The 22,847-nt window shown below is 45.8% G+C and overlaps 1 protein-coding gene across 6 annotated transcripts in view; it reads right to left on the bottom strand.

The window, feature by feature from the left end:
- Window positions 1-14,764: 14,764 nt before the first annotated feature.
- Window positions 14,765-22,847, bottom strand: part of LOC142468108 (uncharacterized) — a 12,367-nt gene continuing 4,284 nt past the window's right edge. For 2 of the 6 annotated variants that reach the window (XM_075574248.1, XM_075574274.1), the window contains exons 2-5: window positions 21,379-21,577; window positions 17,366-17,569; window positions 17,055-17,175; window positions 14,765-15,955 (exon numbers count right to left, since the gene is read on the bottom strand). In XM_075574248.1, coding sequence (XP_075430363.1) covers window positions 14,904-15,955; window positions 17,055-17,175; window positions 17,366-17,569; window positions 21,379-21,456 — 1,455 coding nt within the window. In that variant the 5' untranslated portion in view covers window positions 21,457-21,577 and the 3' untranslated portion in view covers window positions 14,765-14,903. The other 4 variants (XM_075574290.1, XM_075574280.1, XM_075574264.1 and 1 more) reach the window with 4 other exon arrangements.

Here is a 22,847-nt window from a genome sequence, read left to right as displayed (position 1 = left end):
AGCCAATTGAGGTACCAGGTCATAGATGGTGTGGGGAGAAAGAGGCGTGGTGGGGACCTTCAGAGGTCCTTATTACAGAAAGAAACACAATGGATAAGGCGCATGGACACTGTTAACCCCAGAGGCATCAATAAAGAATTAGACCTTAGTTGCTACTTTTGATTTTATTGGGTAATTGCTTCACCCCATAAGGTGCCGTTTGTCCCTCCTATTAACCCTCGCAGTTCCTGCCGTACACCCTCCCCACCAGACCTGGACCAATAGTCGATACGCTATCGTTGCTCATTGTTCTTGGATTATGGGTCAGGTGCTGTTAGGGTCAATGCTCTATTTGTGATCCATCCTGTCATCTTAGGAGTCTCTACCTACCTCTAATCAGACCCTTGTCAGCGGGTGTGCTGGGGATTCTTGTACATTGCCACACCCTTGAGGTGTCTGGACTCGTCTGTGGTGCTTAGGTGCGGATGTCATTTTTAGCCTTATTTTTATCTCTTATTTGGTCTCTTTATAGTAGGGGGCTGTCTGTTCATCTGTAGCAATTTAGGTGTATACCTTAGTTGCCTATAACTGCCTTAATATTTACATTTGCCTTCTATCTCTGGTTTGTGAGTCTCTACAGGAGCATCCAGTGTATTTATGCAGAACTTTAGGTGCCATCGGCATTAACTCGAGCATGGCATCCTGACAGTCTGCATAGAAGTCACACAAGCATGTACTTTGGAATCGGGACCTCGCGCATGCGCAGTGTGCGACCAGCAGCAGGATCACGTCTTCATAGGCTCCAGAGACGCTGCTGCACGCTACCCCATACAGGACAGCCATAACGGGATCCCACGCATGCGCAGTTATACTCCTCACGAGCAGGGAAGGAGAGGAGTCTGCACATGCGCGCTTTAGACATGGCACGTCGACGGCTCACGGATGAGGACCCTGTTAGTGACGTCACCAACCAGAATATGAGGGACGGCTATTCTACTTACTATTTATAGCAGTGAATTCAGCAAGTTCAGTCCCAAGCACTCCACAGGGCACGAGGAACAGAGGACAGGGGTTTGCTCAATTTCATTAACTGTTTGATAACAGATGTCTACATATGCACTTTGCTCTTGCACAATTCATGATTTCTTGTTTACTGTTTGATATCTGTTATCTGCGTTTGCACTCTGTCCGCTCTACGATTCATGACATATATTGTTTGCTAGTAAGTTGGTATGCAGTGATCTAGTCGTCAGGTAACATGTGTATAAATAGTAGTCAGCCCTGGGGGGGTATAAGTGACTGCAATCCCCAGTCAAAAGCTCCTGATGTGCCCAAAGAGATAAGCTCCACAAGGACTACCGCTCTCAGATGCCCACAAGTAACATCACACCCGACGCGCGTTTTATGTGATGCTTCACACTTCATCAAGGGGGGAGGATGAAGCATTACACGAAACGCGCGTCGGGGTGTGTCGTCACTTGTGGGCGTTTGAGAGCGGGAGTCCTCGTGGAGCTGAGCAGCATCTGTTGGGAGCTATTTTGGTCCGGTTGAACACAGGAACATAAGGAGCATGGTCGTATGAATGTGTTTGTCTGCCACTAATGTTGCTTATCTCTTTGGGCACATCAGGAGCTTTTGACTGGGGATTGCAGTCACTTATACGCCCCCCCAGGGCTTACTACTATTTATACACATATGTTACCTGACAACTAGATCACTGCATACCTACCTACTTAGGCTCCTTACTGTTCAAGTGCTCACCTTGACCTACCCACAGAGGTTAATAGCTTTGGTAGCAACATTAGCGATTCTATGATATATGTACTATACATTAGAATTGATATTGTATCCCCTACCTTATTTGTTGCTACCCCTCTCCCACCCGCTCCCCTACAGGGGTATTTTAACATCACATATTGTTTTATTTTTATGTCACTTGCTTTTTGGCGTTATATATGGTTTATTAAAGTTTTTTTATTTTTTGGGATTTTATTAGTGGATGTCATTGTTATACTATAGGCCATTAGACATTCTCTGTGGACATATATGGTCCTTTTATGGATTATGTTTATTTTCTTTCGGACATTAGTCTTTCAGTGGATATTGTATCCTTTAGCATTCATTTCATTTCATCTAGGATTTTAAGTCCATACTGAGGATATTTATATCTTTTAGTTATTTAATTTGTTTCTGCCTTGAGTGCAATTAATAGGGGACTTTAGTGACCTCTGTCTCTTTTTTTCGTTATATTATTGCCATTTCCCCGTGCACCAGGTTTTCTTTACACTATTTGACATTATGGTTTGAGCGACGTCCCATTCTTTTGCTTTTCACATAATACTCTATATATCCTTCTATCACAGTCAATAACCTCCCTAAAGAAAACTTGTATTTCTACTCCCTTCGTAACCAATTTCTTATATATATAGTTCTACAAATATGTTATAACATATTGTCTTTTTCCAAGGGGTTAAATATAACTCTCGTGTTCCTGGGGTGCAACCTATTGGGTATGGATAGTACATTGGGTTACATTGCACGTAAGATATAGGCTTTGTTTACCAGGATTCCATTATATAACAAATAGGTGTGCATATATGTTATATGCAGAATAATAAAAACCCATACAGAAAAATTATAGCTAAACAAGCTATATCTGTTACTACCTTATTGCCCTCATTTGGATACCACTTATATAAACCTAATAGAATAAATATTGTAATTAAAATAATAAAACCTGTAAAAAAAATATTAAAAAGTTCAAAGTTCATATACTGAGGTCCAGATTTCTGCCTATGAACTTTTCTCCCTCGTTGGTTTGTGCTGGGTTTTATTATGATCCAAAACACCAACTGAAAATAGCTGTCTTTAGGCCTTCCCTCCTGTGTTGAGGTTTAATTTGAAGCGTCTGTGGGTGCACTTGTGTAACATGGATCCAGGAAAAATACTCTGACGGAGTAGAATCTGGAATGGGCCTCTCCACTTTAGATAAAAAGCACTTTTGCATCACCTTTATCTTCATCTTATTGGAAGGACTGCACCTGGACATGAGACATTCAAACAATTGAATTAGTTTCACACGATAGACGCTGATTAAAATCGTCTGTTTAGAGCATAATCATATAACATTAAATCTATAAGGTAGCTGGGGTGACCATTGGTCTACCCATTAGAAAAGTTTCTTTCTGATAGACAAAACAGCAATAATACCCTTCCTTTTGTTCACATCTTATTGCATGTGAACAATATCACACAAAAGATAACAGCATTTAAAACATAACCTTAATGGCTTAAATATAGATGCTTGATGTATAGCAAAACTACCTGAAACCTTTGGGTATAAAATTTTACATTAAAAAATCTCAAAACCTTACTGAATATAAATATAATCTGCTATAGTCTTCTGACAGAAACTTTTAAAACACAAAATAACATCTGGTTTGCTGAAAGAACAACCTGTAGCATAAAAAACTTATAGACACAGATTTAAAGGTGGGACACATTTGGAAAGAAAAAAAAATAGTTAAAAGTTATAAAATATTACATATTTGATCAACTTTGCAGAAACAGAATTCCATATAGAACTCTACATTAGTCAGTTTACAACTGTTTGGCCATATAACAAGCTGAAATAACTTTCTGGGCATCCTGCCAAAACCTCGGAACAGAAAAAATAAAAAACCTGTTAATTACTGGAGTTTAACATACACTGCAATACAATTTGGGACAGCTTAAAATATGAAGCTCCTCACACAGCCCGATACAGGATAAGTTTTACTGATATTCAAAAATTAAAACTGGATTTTTGTTAAACAGAAAATTATAGGCTTAACGTATACTTTAAACAGTTTATAGTTACTGGTTACACACCAAAAGAACACAGAGAACAGACACAAAACAAACAGAATTTTACACTTCTCTCATACACATTCAACCAGCTTTTACAAAAACAACAAGAAAACACATATTTCTCACTTATTCTAATAAATAAGAAAACAAAATAGTTTGATCCTGCAAACTAAATAAATAAAAATGTCCTTCTCTTTTCTTATTCTTTTGGAATGTAGCTGCACATTCCTTAAACTGGAGACGGTGTGGTTATCTAGACTTTAGCAGAGGGAAAATTAAAAGAGAAAAAAAAATCTCCTGGGTTTAAAATGTCATTCATCTGGCCAGAATGAATAAACTTTTAAATTCTACCAGTAACTGGGCTGATTATAAAAATAGAAAAGTTCAAATAATCTTTTCCGCCTATACCCATTTTTTTCCCTCCTGCTTCTTTCCACAGATTCCCATACTCTCCTTTGCCCAGTGTTAATTAGTTTAAATTATAGTGGGTGTACACCTTTAAAAATTAAATTTCAACATGAGCAATTAATTATATTCTCTTTTAGAAGCACTTGCACGTTCCTGGATAGTAATTTTATATACAAACAATAAACCGACATTCCTATTATTCAATGCACATAAACTTTCACATGGATAGAATTCACTCAGATTCTTACAAGCACACAGGGATTATTCATACAATCAACCTTTTTATTATATTCATGCCTGAAAATGTAATAAAACATTCTAAGAGAAAAGAAACCTTATATCTACTAATATATCCCTCGCTGAAATTTTGCAATACATAAAACTCCTTAAACTTTTCAATCCAGATGGGAAAATATTATTAATTCAACTCAATATGCACGCATACTCTATTAATCTGGCACAAATAATTTGGGTTTGCATGTCTTAAAATTAGATTGGAAAAATTATATTTTCTGTCTTTATCTCTCCTAAGAGCTCTGCTGACTTACTAACAACATTTTAACAAAAAGGAAACCATCTCTGTAACTTGTCCTATAAAACAAAATCTTATTATTTCAACTTTCTAATTCTTGTCTTTTTTTTTTTCACGATCTCTGTCTCCTATCACTTTAATTAACATTCCTATGCCTTTCCTGTGTAACAATCACTGAAGAGAAAAAAAAGGTGGGGGCTAGAGCTGCTTATACATGCAGGCAACTGCGAGATGGACAGAGCTGATTTTTACATATTTAGATACAGTCCCTTCATTTTCCTTGTAATTAATATAATTTGGAGTTATCTTATTTCCGCGACACTCTCCTTTTCTTCAACATAACTCTTTGCCTAACTGAGGGGGACAGATTGTCAAAAGAAATATATTTTATTTTCCTAGCTTTGTTGCTGTGCCTGAGTGTTAATTGAGGGACTTGTATATCCCTGTGCCATACTGTATTCGTCCCCTGGACTGTTCCCTGTCCCATGAAAAGTCCCTGACAGAGGTTAATTCTGCCTAGGGTAAATCTCATCCCCCTCCTCTGCGTAAAAGGCATTTCAATAGTGAGTGGTCCAGGGGGCTGTTCAGTCGGGTTCTTAGAGAAGTCATAAAAACTTCTTAGTTGAAGAATGCCTCAGTGCCTGTGACCCAGAAAGGGTTAAGGGGCTCAGGAGGTTTGAGAACGGGGACACTGGGGTAAATGGGGGTAACATATGGAGGTAATTATTGTCCCGATAGCATAGGGGCAGGGGATATACATTTTAAAAATGGTAAAAATTTCAGTTGGCAACACTTTCCATCCATAAGGGTAATTTTAACTCAAACTACAGCACATTTCTTCATATACTTATAATCCCATAAACAACTTATAAAGGAATTTTATCTTAACAACATACAATAAGGTTAGTTTTATACTTAATAACATCTGACTTACCTCCAGACGTGCCCATAATAAATTTATACAGAAAATAAATCTTAACACTTTATGCGTATGTAATAATATGCAATTCTTATCTTAACCTAAATTACCATCATATCCGAGACACCATATACAGCCCGTTTCAATTAAACAACAGGGACTCCAACCCTTTGTTATATAAATCAGGGATTTTAACCCTCGATTCTTCTACCCAATAAAATTTAGATTCTTTAGATTCGCAGAGGAAAGGTGAGAAACAATAAAATAAGTTTTACTCACCCTTTCTGTGCGATTCTCACTTCTGACACCATGTTGTTAGGTCCGATCCACCTGGTCAGACCTAGGGCAGGAAACCTTAACTCTACCCGGGGATCTTTCATCACGGCACCGCTATATTCTTTTGGTCTCAGATATGATAGTGCGAGCCCGGAGAGGCAAGAATTCAGAGACACACAATGTGGCTGATTTCTCACTTCTGTTTAATAATTGGATGGGGCGGTATTATATACAGAAAGGCAAGAAGAAAAAAACATTGTTACAAACTGAGTTCCCACATATAGATTACACATCTAAAATTACATATACCATCTGGAAATGCCTTCCCTGGGCAACTTAAACATTTTACTGCTGGAAATAGGGATAGGGGTCAACAGCTATCAATGGGGTCACATAAGGCTGGTAAGACCTATTGAGACAGCTGGTCTAAAATTTTAACGAAGCTAAAATATTTAACCATTTTAGTCCCTGAGAAGAAAAACGCTGGCACATATTGCTTTAACCTTTTCAGTCCCTGAAGGGACCAAAACTGACAATTTTTGAACTTACACGCCTTAAACCTTTCTCACTGACTGCCCCACACCTCTGGAATGCCCTTCCCCTCAGTACCCGACAAGTACCCTCTCTATCCACCTTTAAGACCCACCTTAAGAAACACTTGCTTAAAGCATATGAGTAGCACCGTGGCTAATACTATACACCTGATACATAAAGCTTGGCCCCCTGCAGTCGCACTTACCAGAACTCCCTCCTACTGTCTCTGTACGTTCCCCCTACCTACCAATTAGATTGTAAGCTCCTCGGAGCAGGGACTCCTCTTCCTAATGTTACTTTTATGTCTGAAGCACTTATTCCCATGATCTGTTATTTGTAGTTATTTTTTTTTTATATGATTGTCACGTGTATTACTAATGTGAAACGCTATGTTCATTACGAAGCTGACAACAGTTCTTGCTAACTGGGCGAAACGCGTTGAGTGGACCTATTTTGATCTTGGAGGCGATCCGTAGCCCACCAGCCCTGAAGCCGTGACGTCACACTCTCTGACGGGCGCAAGGAGGGGAGTTCCAACACAGGATTTTGAGCAGTGGAAGCCAGCCAAACCCAAGGGAGGTGGTGAGCAGCACGGCGAACCTTCAATTTCACCATTTGTGTGATACATGCTTGTTTTATATTGGCACATTGTAAATGCGCATTTTTATACCCCTTTTTTTACATAAAGAAACTTATATCAGTCTGATCGCACTATGTCGTTCTCTTTCTCATCCTACATATATCATACTCCATCGCTGAATAAGCCTCTGAGGGGGATCCTGACCATACTATTCCATATGGGTAGCAGCCCTATCTGCAAACTGCTTTTTATTCACTGATATCCTGTGAGTAGACAAGACATACGAGCCAAGAAACCATCACATGCTTTATTAATCAATTTCCCATACATCTGCACTTAATTGTGTGTTTTCTGTTTTTTCTTTCCCTATATGCTCCCCCTGGATTGTTTGAGAAACTATATAAATAAAGACATATATACATACATACATACATATATACAATGAGAGAAACCTCCTCTTACCCAGTGAGCTGAGGTTCTTGTCGTATACACTTACAGGATACTTTACTTCACGTAGTGACTCTTGCTTTGTGCCACACGTGGCTTTAGACTGTCACTCAGTGCCTTACATAGATATGCTTTTATACCATGTAGCTCATTAGAAGGATAGTGCCGGCTTGCTATCTCTCCCTGAGATAGGTGCCTCGCTGTCTGGGGCAGACAATGGCTCCGCTTATCAGACTAATGTCTCCCAGGTAGGATTGCCCATTCCCCAATACCCATAGTTCTCAACCCCCTCGTGGAACCAGCTAAACCTGGATCCCTTAACATAGAGGCTGGGCAAGTGTATTACTAGCCTAGCACACCAAGGAAACAAAGAAATACAGAATACAGTTTAAAAAATTAAATTATATGTCCAATAAAAGCTTCCCTATACTATATTATGCGTCAACATATAGGGGCAACCTGCACATCCATCAGATGGGTAGGAGCAATGGCTTTCCCTCTATTAATATGAGCCGCATTGCGTCGGATAAGCGGTTCCGATGTCGGATAATGCATCCAGCGGACTGGATTATGCGGTGTCGGATAAGCCGTTCGACTGAAAACGGACCGTCGGATACCGACGAGATAACATATGTATATGTAACACCCCCCCCCTGCAATCACAGATAGGAACCATGTGTGGGAATACACCTGTGTTACCATGTGTGGTGCGTTACCTGATAGGCTCACAGAAGCCCTGAACATCCGCCGCTGGGAGCCTGGGGTTACCTGATTCTTCTGATACAGCGCCTCCACCTGTAAGGGATCCCAACAGGGTGGGATGGTCCTCTTACAGGAACAATAATAATAATGCACGCACACAATATATGCCAGCAACCTTTACTATAAAAGATAACCTTGGTACTCTGTACCACACAGTAATATACATATTAACATATATAGAAGTTCATATATAAAATATACAAAGGTGTCCCAGCACGCACTATCTATAAAGAAAAACTCTACTACAAGAGTATGTCAGAAATATGCAATAAGTTTTAATGAGAACACAAGGAACAAATGACTTGGAGTTGCACATCACATTGGAAACAGAGTCTTAGGGAAGGGGCGTGGGAAAGGGAGAGAAGGTGACAACACACTACGGAAACACACTAAAAGGAGGAGGGTATGTAAGGGGGGCAAGGACCGTTTCGAGGTACTAACCTCTTTCTCAAGCCCGTTCCCACTGATCCAAAGGGACCCAGAGGTACTTCCCTATATCCTCACTCCCCTGGGGGTGGGGTGGGTGGGGTAGTGACTGGGTGGGTAGGTGGGTGGGGGGGGGTGGGGTAGTGACTGGGTGGGTGGGGGGTGGGGTAGTGACTGGGTGGGTTTGGTGTAGTGATTGTGTGGGTGGGCGGGGGGTGGAGTAGTGACTGGGTGGGTGAGTGGGGTAGTGACTGGGTGGGTGGGAGTTGGGGTAGTGACTGGGTAGGGTAGTGACTGGGTGGGTGGGATAGTGACTGGGTGGTTTGGGTAGTGACTGGGTGGGTAGGTGGTGGCGTGGGGTAGTGACTAGGTGGGGGGGTGGGGTAGTGACTGGGTGGATGGGTGGGTGGTGTAGTTTGGGGTAGTGACTTTATGACTGGTTGGGTGGGTGGGTGGGGGGTGGGGTAGTGACTGGGTGGGGTAATGACTGGGTGGGTGGGGTAGTGACTGGATTAGTGACTGGGGGGGTGGGGTAGTGACTGGGTGGGGTAGTGACTGGGTGGGTGGAGTAGTGATTTTGGGGTAGTGACTGGGTGGGTGGGGTAGTGACTGGGAAGGTGGGGTAATGACTGGGTGGGTGGAGGGGGGGTGTGGTTGGAGAGAGGGGTGGTGTGGGGGGAGAAGGGTGGTGTGTGTGGGGGGAGAGGTGTGCCACGTTGAACATTTGCTGATTTCTGCAGTAAGCTGATTCCGCATGGGTTAGGGGGGGGTTCGGCGTGGCCTAAGTGCAGGCGGCCGGAGTGTTGATGGGGGTAAGTGCGGGCGGCAAGAGTGGTGACAGGGGGGGGAGCATCCACTTTGTGAGGTTCCGCAGCGGCGAGGGCGGTGTGGGGTAAGTGCGGGTGGCTGGAGTGGTGACAGGAGGGGTGGTGACTGGGTGGGTGTGGGGAGGGTGGGGTAGTGACTGGGTGGGTGGGGTAAAACCCTGGGTGGGTTTTAGTGACTGGGTGGGTGGGTGGTGGGGGTGGGGTAGTGACTGGGTGGGTGGGGGAGGGTGGGGTAGTGACTGGGTGGGTTGGTGGGGTAGTGGGTGGGGGGGTGGGGTAGTGACTAGGTGGGTGAGTTGGTGGGGTAGTGACTTTGGTGGGGTAGTGACTGTGTGTGGGTGGGGGGGTGGGGCAGTGACTGGGTGGGTGCGTGGGGGGGTGGGGTAGTGACTTGTAGTGACTGGGTGGGTTTGTGGGTGGGTGGGGTAGTGGGTGGATGGGTGGGTGGGGTAGTGACTGGGTGGGTGGGTAGTGACAGTTAGTGACTGGGTGGGTGGGACAGTGGGGTAGTGACTTGGGTGGGGTAGTGACTGTGTGTGTGGTTGGGGAGGTGGGACAGTGACTGGGTGGGTGTGTGGGGGGGTAGTGGGTGGATGGATGGGTGGGGTACTGACTGGGTGGGTGGGGTAGTTACTGGGTGGGTGGGTTGGTGGGGTAGTGACTTGGGTGGGGTAGTGACTGTGTGTGGGTGGGGGGGTGGGGCAGTGACTGGGTGGGTGCGTGGGAGGGTGGGGTAGTGACTTATGGTGACTGGGTGGGTTTGTGGGGGGGTTGGGGTAGTGGGTGGATGGGTGGGTGGGGTAGTGACTGGGTGGGTGGGTGGGTGGGGGGTGGGGTAGTGACAGGGTAGTTATTGGGTTGGGTGGGTGAGTGGTAGGGTAGTGAATGGGTGGGTTGGGGGGTGGGGTAGTGACTTGTGGGGTAGTGAGTGGGTGGGTGGAGTGGTGGGGTGGGGTAGTGACTTTAGTGACTTTGGGGTAGTGACTGGGTGGGTGGGGTAGTGACTGGGTGGGTGGGTGAGGTAGTGACTGGGTGTGTGGGTGGAGGGGGGGGTGGTGTGGGTGGAGAGGGGGGGGTCATGTGGGTGGAGAGGGGGTGTGTGGGGGGAGAGGTCTAATAAATACAAAATAGACAGCACTTAAAAGCGTATAAATAAATATGTGCGGGGTGCCTACGGAACACAGGGGGACCCCAATTCCCCCAAGAGACAATAGAAAATACAAACTAAGGTTCCAGAGGTGTGCTGATTTCTGCAGTAAGCTGATACCGCAGTGGTTAGGGGGGAGGTTTGGCGTGGCCTAAGTGCGGACGGCCGGGGTGTTGACGGGGGTAAGTGCGGGCGGCAAGAGTGGTAACAGGAGGGGGGTGTGAGTGGGCTCATTCGGAGGTCCCACGGCAGCGGCGATGGTGGCGTGGGGTAAGTGCGGTCGACAGTAGTGGTGAGAGGGAGGGGTGAGCGGGCTCTTTGTGGTAAGTGCGGCCAGTCGGAGTGTTGACAGGGGGGCTGGAGTGGTGACAGGAGGGGAGGGGGGCTGGAGTGGTGACAGGGGGTGAGGGGAGCGGGTAAGTCCGGCCGGCGCCGCAGCCACCACTGCCCTGCTCCCCCCCCCCCATACAACTCGCGGCGAGGGGTAAGTCTGGCCACTCCAGGGGACAGACAGCCGTGACGTGGCCATCACTGGCCTGTCCCCCCCACCCCCCAATCTTGTGGTGCCTGTGGAGCAGCGCAGGGGGGTGTGTGAGGTGGCGGTTCGGGTGAGGGATTAGGGTGGGAGTGTTGGGGGGGTGGCTGCTTTCTGCAGAGAGGCTGGAAAGTGATGCTGGATTGTTCTGAGAGTGTGGGAGATGGGTAGGAGTAGTCAGCGAGCCACGCATGCCAATGAGAGGTGTGCGGGGGCACGGCCGGGCCACGGACCAATCAGATTGGCCATAAGCACAGCTAAGATACGTTTTCAATTATACAGATATAGATAGAAGTTCACCCCACCGGATACCAACATGGGTGTCCTCAAAGTACCTTGGGTGCTGGGCACCAATTCCCTGATGTCCCTTTCCCTTATGTCCGGGCCCACCCAAAGTGTTGGAGATAGCGCTATCCCGTGAAGTGTTAGTGCACTGAATTAGGTACCTGCCCCGGGCTCCTGCACCCGGGTACAGCAGAATAGCAGAAGGGGATGCGTCTGATCCAACGTGTCGCCCGTTTACGCTTGGGGTGAATTCCGGCGTGGATAATATCACAGTACCGTCTATACCGTGGGGCTGGTCCGTCCCCAGTTCACAGGCCGCAGTCTCAGCATGGCGCAATCCTCCTGACAGATAGCCTCTATCCTGAGTGATGTCTGGTCCCAGCCACAATGATCAGGGCTGAGCAGCAGATGAGCTGTGTCCCTTAACTCAGACAAATAACTAAGGAGACATGTTCCTTAATTAGGGCCTGTCCCTGAAACAACCACAAGCTGGGGTAATGATAGTAATTATCTGGGGCCTTATGGGGGTAAACTGGACTATAACCTCCCCTAACCTGCTCACAGCTTCATCTGCCTGGCATGGGCTCAGCGCGCAAAAATGTATCTCTCTAGGTGCAGAGGCATCAGGTCACGCGATTGGCTTCCTGGCGTCACGTGTATCCAAACCCCTAAGCCTTCTGGGGGCTGCAGTCCCTGCTGAGCTTGATGTAGCTAATCGCCGTCTCATTTTGCCCCACCGTAGCATGCGCGACTTGACAATGGCCGCCGCAACTCCCAATAGATAACTGCGCATGTTCTACTCACTGCGCATACACACGGATATTCAATATGTCGGCGCCCTGAGTGCTCGCAGTTACGGAGCTACGGCAAGGCTCTCGCCTCTCCCTCCCCCCACCCCCGCAGTACCTCCCACACCTCGCAACGGCAGCGAAGGTAGGAGTGGGGTCAATGGGAGCCCAAGGGGTACCGGGGCTACATATATATCTATATTAGTATGTTTTTCTGGATGACTGGCTTTTGGTGATTTCTTTTGGTGTATGATGTGTGTGATACATTTGCGTATAGTGCCCCTGACATACAGACGAGTAGAGTTCTATTGGGACATTTCAATGTTTGCCGGAGCTTGATGGTTCTCTCTTTTACCCTTTCCCTCAACCTTTTTCTTATCCCTCTGTTGATTTTCTCCAGTCATTGATATTTTTGGGTGGTGTTCTTCCTCTTTATATATAGAGGTAATATAGATCTTCATCTTTTTTCTATGACTGCAACCATGTGTATATTATATATTACTCTAGTAGTATTCTGTGTAGGTGAACACAATAAGCTGAGATTGATTTGCACAGCGCATTATACATCATGGGATCTAATGGATTTGGCTATTATATACTTGTAGCCAGGTACCCTCCGTTCCCACGGTTTTCCGTTTCACCCCCTTACCTCCGCTGCAGCAGGGGCTGTTCTGGGTGGCGGCAGGCTCGCCGGCGGCTCCCTTTGCAGGGCGCCACCATGTTGGGTTGTACACGCGCACGCGCGGAGGCTCGCGCATAAGCAGGTGTACGGCAGCCATTGTAGGGTTGCACATGCGCAGTCAGTGCACGCGGCAGCCCATAGGGATAGGTTCCGCGGGGACTGCAAGCCCCATAGTACTTTGGGGCAGTAGTACCAAATGACGCCAGGGAGCCAATTGCACGGCCATATCTCCTGGAGGAGTTACTTTTTGCACGCTGAGGAAGGAAGCTCAGTCAGTGCTGGGACAAGATAGGGGTAAGAGGTGTGTGTGCAGGGGTCTGTGACCCTCTGCACTAGGCCAGAGTTTCCCAAGGTCCCGACTCACTATAATAGATTGTGGCTGCTACAGGGACAGGCCCATAGGTAGGGACCCTGCACCGTTAGCTATTTATAATTCAGGGACACAGCTGCACACTGCGTGACCCTGATAACTGTGGTCTGGGACCAGACCAACCTTGCTGAGACAAAGACTATCTTCACGGTGGGACATCACCCCATGCGGAGGCGGACTCGTCGCGGAGGATTTCGTTGGATCGGCGGATCCCTTTGATCTCTACATCGGCGCGCTCGGGTCCTGGAGAACTCGGCAGGTACCTATATAGAAAGTGCACCAACTATTCCTACACTTTATCTAGCGGGCCGTGAGGTCACACATTGGGGTTGGGTGTGGGACACTTGGGACACGGTGGTGGGTTACAGCCGTGCGAGGTGTGTGGGTAGTTGTATCTATTAGACATAGTAGAACCGTTAAGAATATATACATACCTGTCAGTAAAGATTATTGCTAGTTTATACTGTGTGTGCGATTACTGTGATTGGGTCCTGTGAGGGGCTCCTCCCACCCCACTGGGATCCCTCACAGGTGGAGGCGCTGCACCAAGAGTATTGTATTACATCACCCCGGGTTCCCCGTGGCGGAGGCTTAGGCCCCTGTGAGCCAACAGGTAAAGGGCAGCACAGTAGATTTGTTTAGGGGGAAACAGGGCTACATACTCTAACACCTTTACTGTTGAAGAGATGTCGATTTGCTGCTTGGGGACAGTATACACAGAAGTAATGTTCTGGATTATGTATCATGTACATTTATTACGTATAAACTCTCTTTAGCTCTTGATTAGGATCTGTGTAAATACTGATGTTACTTTCTTGCTGTTGCTATGGACGGCGGCTGCTGCTGCGTATTCAATCCTTTCACAGTGTTTCCTTCTGTGGCAGGGACGCTATTACATAGCATTTCACTTTTACAGGGCCATCAATGATAGCCCCCAATTACTCCCTCTTTGTCGCTCAGCACAGACACATTAAAGGTCTTGACCGGTCACACACAATTTCTTGTATTTTTAAAATAATTTCTAACCAACATTAACCCCGAAAGTACCAGATTGATTACAATACTCAATATCCCCCCACCATTTTTATTACATTGTATTTTGTTTGACGGTAAAATCAGCACGCTATTACTGCAATATACAATCGAATGGTGGCACTGTAGCCTCCGCCCTCATTTTTTTCTCCAATTTCTGTAATCCCACCCTTTCCTTTGTTGTTTACATCGCTATTTTATGTGCAAGGCTTCAATAAAATACTAGTTATTATTATTTATTAATATGTTAGAGTAAGCAAATGGTCAATCGGAGAAAGAATATGATCCAAGGCACTGCGGATTTTCATATATTCAATTTATTCGATATAGAAACACACAACATTTTGACCAGCTTCGTAGAATGACATGAAAAAGACCATGCAGCTGGTCGAAACGTTGTGTGTTTCTATGTCGAATAAATTGAATATATGAAAATCCGCAGTGCCTGGGATCATATACTTGACTATAATCCAGGATTTTCCAGACAGGTATTCCTTGAACCAGGGGCACCGGCAACTGTAGGTATTATTTTCTATTTTTGGTGTGCAGCATTGTATCTATTTTTGAATCTGAGAAAGAAACATGCTTCTCCCCTGTGTGAATTCTCTGATGTTTAACAAGACTGACTTTATACATAAAGCATTTCCCACATTCAGGGCAAACAAACGGTTTCTCTCCTGTGTGAGTTCTCTGATGTGTAACAACCTGTGAGTTGGAGGTATAACATTTCCCACATTCAGAGCAAACAAATGGTCTTTCTCCTGTGTGGCTCTTCCTGTGCATATGAAGACTATTCTTACTACTAAAGCATTTCCCACATTCAGAGCAAACAAACGGTTTCTCTCCTGAGTGAATTGCCCAATGTTGAACAAGATGTGAGTTGGAGATAAAACATTTCCCACATTCAGAGCAAACAAATGGCTTTTCTCCTGTGTGGATCTTCCTGTGCATATTAAGATTATCCTTACTCCTAAAACATTTCCCACATTCAGAGCAAACAAATGGCTTTTCTCCTGTGTGGATCTTTCTGTGAGTATTAAGACTGCCCTTACTACTAAAGCATTTTCTACATTCAGAGCAAACAAATTGCTTTTCTCCTGTGTGAATTATCTGATGTCTAACCAGCTGTCCTTTAGTAGAAAAGCATGTGTGACACTCAGAGCACTTGTGCCGCCTCACTGTGGTGTGTGTTCTTTGATGAATTGTATAAGCACTTTTACTTTTAAAGTTGTTACCACAGTCACTGCACTTATACTTCATTACTGACAAGTTCTTGTAAGTTTTCTGTGCATTAGCGTTTCCTTTGTCACACTCCGTAATACGAGTAGCTGCAAATTCTGTCCCGGTATGTTCTCTGAGAGTATCAGTGTGGGAGGCTGTGAGATTTCCTTCTTCACATGAAGTTGATTCCTTAGCCATAATTGTCACAGTGTTTCTCAGTCTTTTGCTTGATTTATTTTGCCTCAAGGTATTTTCTCCTTGATCACTTGTAATGACACGGTTATCGTCATTTACACAACCTGGTGAGCAGAGAGGGGTGTGACATCCTGCAGGTGTATTTCTGCTCATGGATCCATCTGTTGGAAAGAAATTCACTGTGAGTAAAGAAGTTCATTAATAGCTTAAAATAATGTAACATTTCTAGTTGAACATTTCAGATAATATGCAAGGATCCATCGTAGGCTCCGCCCCCGCCAAGGTTCAGTCGCTTGATTGGTTCCAGATTCTCTCCTGCCTGCAGGAGCTATCCGGCATCTGATTCGCTGGTCCTCCTGTTTAGGCTCAGCCCCTCCACCAGGAATAAACCTTGTGACGTTTGCTGATCGCAAGCACCCTACATAGTCTCATTGTGCCGTGCCTTGCTTTGTTTGCATTGGACTTTCGCTGCTGCCTCCTATCCTCGACCCCGGCTTACTCTCAACCATTCTGCTCTCTCCTACCCACAACCCGGCTAAAGTGACCCCTACGATCTGCATCTTTCCAACCCTCAACCTCGGCTTGCCTCCTACATTCTCCACTACCGTGACACGGCTATCCATTACCATGAACCTGCACACCGGATGCGACCTCACGTCTCTAGGTAATTTTTTTTCTAATTCCCACCTCGGCCTTGCGGTCTTGTCCGGATTGTGGCGAGCATCCGTTACAGTATAAAATACATGTCTCTAATTGCAATCGGTATGTGACTGGCGAAGGCCAAAGCACCTAAGTGGTTAACTTACCTTTTATATAAGGTATCCATGCCTGGTACAGGTGTAGAGGTTATGGCACCCATTAACGCAATGCGTTATTTCAAAGTAGTGCTTTTGAAAACACGTTATTTAACTCAGTATTTTATCGTTAATGGTGTAATAACGTCTGCTATAGCTGTATGTGGAATAACACCAGGAGAACCCAGTGACAGACAGATTAGAGAAATACAGACAGAGTTAGAGATATCCTCAAAAATATCCAGTCTTGAGGTTCCATCTATAAACGCACCAGCTGGTGACAGAGTTGAACCTCTGCTTGTCCTGCTCTGTAACTTGTTTCTTGTTCCTGACACAAACCTCACATGAGATATTTTTTTAATTAAAATTGCAAAGAAGAAAGAAAATAAAGTGTAACTTGAGCTCCTGTTTGCTGGATCCCCACAGGACTGACATCCCTATTACAATGAGAGAAACCTCCTCTTACCCAGTGAGCTGAGGTTCTGGTTATTCTCCATCACATCCTTGTAAGATCCCCTGTGTCCTTCTAAATACTCCCATTCCTCCATGGAGAAATAGACAGCAACATCTTCACACTTTATAGGCACCTGAAACACAGAGAATCCCCCACTCAGTATCCAGATATAATAACTGGTCCTGTAAGAATCTTTTACTTATGGAAAGTCACGTGAGCAAGGGAGAGAGGAAAATGCAGATACATAGAACAAAGTTTGTACAAGACCAGGCTGAATGAAGACATAAAGACGGTAAAATGTAACAGTGCCCTGCAGCCCTCACCTCTCCGGTCAGCAGGTGAATGATCTTGTTGGTGAGTTCCAGGATCTTCTCAGACATCAGCTTCTTGTCATTGCTTCTCTCATGTATCAGGGAGTTAGTTGGATGATCCATGATGGGTCTCTGGGTCCTGCAGAATCCTTCAGGCACACAGGGACTGCTGCTGTCTGTGACACGCTCACCGTGCTTCTTCACAACTATACAATCCTACATATAGAGAGACAGTAATAAATATCACTGTGTAGAGTAAGAGACACGTGGATAAGTGTCATATTCCTGCAGATTTGTTGCTTATCAGTGAGAGGGACAAATTTCGTGTCACCAGCTCTATACTCATGTAATCTATTCAGTGGCCTCCCCACCAATTCTGTCTATTGTATCACTGACTTTACTGCACCACACTCACTGACCCAACTGTGCCAAAGATCATGTATTGTACAAACATCACATTACACATAATATGTAATAATTACAGGACTTGTGATATTCTGAGGCTATTACAGAATAATGTAACACAGGCACAATGCATGCATGTGATAATCTATATAATACTGTACATGTTATCTCTTCTTTCACTCCCTACACACGGATGTTTGAATGAGTGCGCATCCATTAGGACCTCAGAGGGATATATCTCTGTCCTCTGCTACACAATTGGGTCTGCAAGGAGAGATAAAAGTGCACTTCTCAACCTTGACGACAGCGCTTCATTTGAGTTTCCATGGCAACGACAGGTCCAGACGAGGCTGCCGTAGACACGTCGGCGCGGACTGATATCAAGTCGCCTACTTAAGGAGCACCGCCGGAGCTCCCCTTCTGCAGTCACATCCTGAGGCACACAGGAACGGAGCACGAGCACAGATACGCAACAAACAGCTTTTGGAGCAAACAGACTTTTCCTCTACCACGCACACTCAGGGAAGTACCACGGGTCTCGTTTCATGTGGAAATGGGCCCCCTGCACCACGCTGACTGGTGGACATTGTTTCACACTTATTCGTGATTGAACAAATTCAGTTGGGTAAGTACCTTCCGTGCTGTATTTTGTGCCCCATTGTATGGTTTGTGTCTTATACACTTACAGGATACTTTACTTCATGTAGTGACTCTTGCTTTGTGCCACACGTGGCTTTTGACCAGTGATTCCGTGGAACCCTGGGGCTCCTTGAAGCAGACCCCCCCCACCCCCGGGGGTGGTTTTTTTTGGTATGTATTTTGTAGGGTGGTTTGAGTGAGAGTGGGGTAATTGACGGAAGGTAGGGGCGAGTGAGAGAAGAGAGGGGGGCGGGAGGAGTGAGGAAAAGAGGGAGTAAGAGTGAGACGCAAGGGATAAATACATGCGAGGCGGGAGGGGGGGAGAGTTAGTGAGACGGAGGGGAGAGAAATACATGGGTATAGGGAAATAGAGGTGGCTCGTGAGGTGTGAAATTTTGTGACTGATCCCTGTCGAGCCTAGTATGTGTCAGCCAAATAGGGGTTCCCCAAGATTTTTTCAAATACTTCAAGGGTTCCTCCAAACAAAAAAGGTTGAGAATCACTGCTTTAGACTCTTGCTTTGTGCCACATGTGGCTTTAGACTGTCACTCAGTGCCTTACATAGATATGCTTTTATACCATGTAGCTCATTACTTGGATATCTCATACAGACAGTGGCTAGTTTACTCTATTAATCCAGGAATATTGATACCGCCCCTTTCTTCCTTAAATACCTTTTAAGAGACTATGGTTATAGGAATACCTCTGATCTTGTGTGATAAATCTCTCATGTTGCATCTATGTTCATCCTTACTGATACGCTTTAATCATTACAAGTTATTTTTTATTCAAGCTACTTGCTTTCTGTGATTTTTCACTGCTGAGACCCCACACACTTTTACAGTTTCACGCATGTTCCCCTGTTCCAGAGTACTGAAGCTTAAAAAAATCATATGATCAACTGTATCAAAAGCCTTTGCTAAATCTAGGAATATTGCACCTGTAAGTTGTCCCAGTTCCATTCCACACTGGATCTCATGGCAAACCTTTAAGAGCGTAGTTACGATGGAGTATTTGGGGCGAGATCCAGATTGGAAATGCTAAGGAAATTTGTCTTGGTATAGTGGACACATTTCCCCATGACTTTGGATAGTATTGAGAGAAGAGAGATTGGTCTGTATTTGGAGACAATGTTGTTTTCCCCACTTTTGAAGATTGTGACAACTCTGGCAGATTTCCAGGTCTGTGGGAAATGGTCTGAAGACAAAATAGAGTTGATTAGGGAGGCAAGTCGTATGGCAATGACTGGGGCACGGAGTCATAGGAACTTTGATTGCAGTAGGTCAGGTCCACACTGATTGTTTAGTTTTAATGTTAGGAGCGCCTGTGCAATCTCATCTTCTCGGGGTGGAGACATAGGGGGTTTTCACAGGTTGAGCTTCATGATTGTAATTAGGGTCTCACTTTGATAGCAGGGAAGAAGCACACCCCACAAAGTATTCGTTGAATGCGTCTGCAATGTCAGTGTAATATCATCATTGATATTAGATGGTTGTTGATGGCAAAATGGCTGGAATATATTGCTTCCAGGGAACCTTCCAGAAGTTTGCTGGATTTAATCTATTTTGGTGAAGATTATCAAGAGTAATATTGGGCGTTTGCTATTCTTGTTTGCCTTGTGCATCTGTTCCACAGGCACCTGTAGTTATTAGAGATCCTTGGAAGGGACAGTTACTTTGAATCTTTTCCACAAGGCATCCCTAAAATGGTAAATCACAATAAGGTCAGTTGTAACATAGGGTAGGTGCAGCCCCTGTACTCTGGTTCTGTGTAACAGAGCATGGGTAACACAGAGATTTATAATACATTTTATATAGGGGGTGGGCCCAGGATCTTACTATCTAATTGGAATGTTTGGAGACTTACAGAGACAGCAGATGAGGGAATAAGTGCAGTAGATGGCAGTGCTTGGCCACAAGGTTGGCATGAGAGACTGTGGGTGTGGGACTGTACCCCTGAGTCCAGGGTATTGAAATGCTTCATTTAAGAGGCGAGTTTTAAGGTTTGACTTAAAGCAGGGAACAGAAGGTGCTTGGCGTATACGGAGTGTATAGGTAAGGGGCAGTGAGGGAAAAAAGGTTTAAGGTGAGAGAGAGCAGTAGAGGTGAAAGGTGCGGAGAGGAGACAGTAACCGGTAGAGCGCAGGAGACTAGCAGGGAAAAAACGAGATATAAAAGCCAATATGTATGGAGGAGCGGATGAGTGGAAAGCCTTGAAGGTAAGAAGGAGAAATTTGTAGATGATCTGAAATTTGATGGGAAGCCAGGAGAGGGATTTAAGGAGGAGGTGAGCAGGGACTGTTTTGGGTAAAAGGGAAATTATTCTGGCAGCAGAATTGTGGATAGATTGCAAAGGAGAAAGTTGAGCGGTAGAGAGGCCAGTTAGCAGTATGTTACAATAATCAAGGCGGGAGAGGACACAGGCATGCATTACAGTTTAGAAGACTGACAGAGGAAAGTACAGATCTTGGCAACATTACAGAGGAAGAAGTGACACATTTTATTCATATCGTGAATGGAGAAGGAAAGGGAGGAGTCAAATGTCACTCCGATGCAACGCGCTTTGGAGACAGGTTAGATGGTAGTACCATTTATGGTGATGGAAAAAGGGGATATTAGGCTCAGGTTTTGGAGGAAATGTGAGGATCTCAGTTTTAAACATAACATTTTAGGTGGTGGATGACCATCCACGAGAAGATAGCACGTAGAAGGCAATCTGAGACTTGGAATTGGATTGCAGGTGTGAAGGAAGGGGTGGTTAGATATATCTGCATAGAGATGATACCCAAGGTCAAAAGAGTTGATGAGGTCACCAAGTGATAATGTGTAGAGAGAAAAGGAGAGGTCCCAGGACAGAGCCCTGAGATAAAACCAAAAGACAGATTAACAGAAGACGAAGATATGTTATCAACAGAGACAGGTCCCGGCTGTAGTGAGAGAGATAAGAGTGGTGTCATTTTGACAGTCACCAGCAGCTCTCACCTCTCCGGTCAGCAGGTAGATCATCTCCAGGGTGTGATCCAAGATCATCTCAGTCATCTGCTTTTTGTCCTTGTTCATGATCAGTGAGTTAGTCAGATGCTCCAAGAATGGTCTCTGGTCCGTGTGGAAGCGTCTCACCCCGTGGTGACCTCTGCAGTTACTGGAATATATTGTACTTGTATTTCACAGCAATATCATCCTACACATGGGGGGAGAGAGAGAGGGATGTATATATCACCCTGCAGGGACAGAAAAGAATACAGTGGGATACGTGTCCCTCCTGCTTGTGTCACCCTGCAGTGGGAGGGACAGATTTGAGGGACCTGTCTGTGTCACCCTGCAGTGGGAGGGACAGATGTGAGGGACCTGTCTGTGTCACCCTGCAGTGGGAGGGACAGATGTGAGGGACTGTGAGTTCTGTCTGTGACACCCTGCAGTGGGAGGGACAGATGTGAGGGACCTGTCTGTGTCACCCTGCAGTGGGAGGGACAGATATGAGGGACTGTGGGACCCGTCTGTCACCCTGCAGTGGGAGGGACAGATGCGAGTGTGACGGGAGGGGGTAACCAGGCTATCTAATGCTGGGTATCTCACCTTACTGACGGCCTCCCTGCAGGCTGAGGAGGGCACCACCCAGGTGTCCTGCCTTCTGCCCACCCCAGTAGTGCCAGATGGTGTGTCAGCGGGGGCACAGTTAGAAAAGCGGGTCCTCGAACCTGTGGGAGCGCCAGTGAACCAGGTAGCCCCAAGAGCTGACACTCTACCCTCAGAGTGTCAGCTGATCGCCAGCGTGGCATTGGGAGAAATCAGCCGAACTGATGCTGAAGAGTGTACCCCCATGAAAGCCACCATGCTGGCTGAGGGGTGTCCCACCCGGTTGCACTGCCTTGCTTCCACCCCGAGGGTGGAGGGCTGAATGTCCCACAAGACACAGCCAGAGAAGCGGGTCCTAACCCCCAGAGGAATGCCAATGAATCAGGTACTCCCAGGAGCTGACACTCTCCACCTGGAGAGTCAGCTGAGCGCCAATGTGCCCATGTGAGAGATCAGCAAAGCGGATGCTGGGGATCGTGCCTCCCAGAAAACCACCATGATGGCGGAGGATAGTACCACGTGGGTGCCATGCCTCAATGGTTGCCAAAATGGCGACCAGCTGTGTGCCAGCAGGGCCACAGGCAGAGAAGCGGGTAGTGACCCCCGCTGTAATTCCTAGTGCCCCCCGATCGAGTAACCTCAGTCTGGGGCAACGTTTCCCAGCTAGAGAGAATGGGTGGCGAACTCCAGCAGCCAGAGGAGGGGAATACAAGTCCCATGAGTGCCAGGATAGACCACCTCATGCCAGGGAGCCAATAGGGCACTAAGATCCTTGCAGGAAGGATATAGAAGGTTGTGCAGGGGAGCATATTGGGCAGTCAAGACCAGGAAGGGAAGGAGGTAGGAGCTGAGTGTGTAGAGAGGCAAGTAACCTC

Source organism: Ascaphus truei, chromosome 1, assembly GCF_040206685.1.
Source record: "Ascaphus truei isolate aAscTru1 chromosome 1, aAscTru1.hap1, whole genome shotgun sequence".
NCBI lineage: Eukaryota > Metazoa > Chordata > Amphibia > Anura > Ascaphidae > Ascaphus > Ascaphus truei.
Note: the sequence above shows the minus strand (reverse complement) of the source record. Positions and strands in the feature narration are given on the sequence as shown.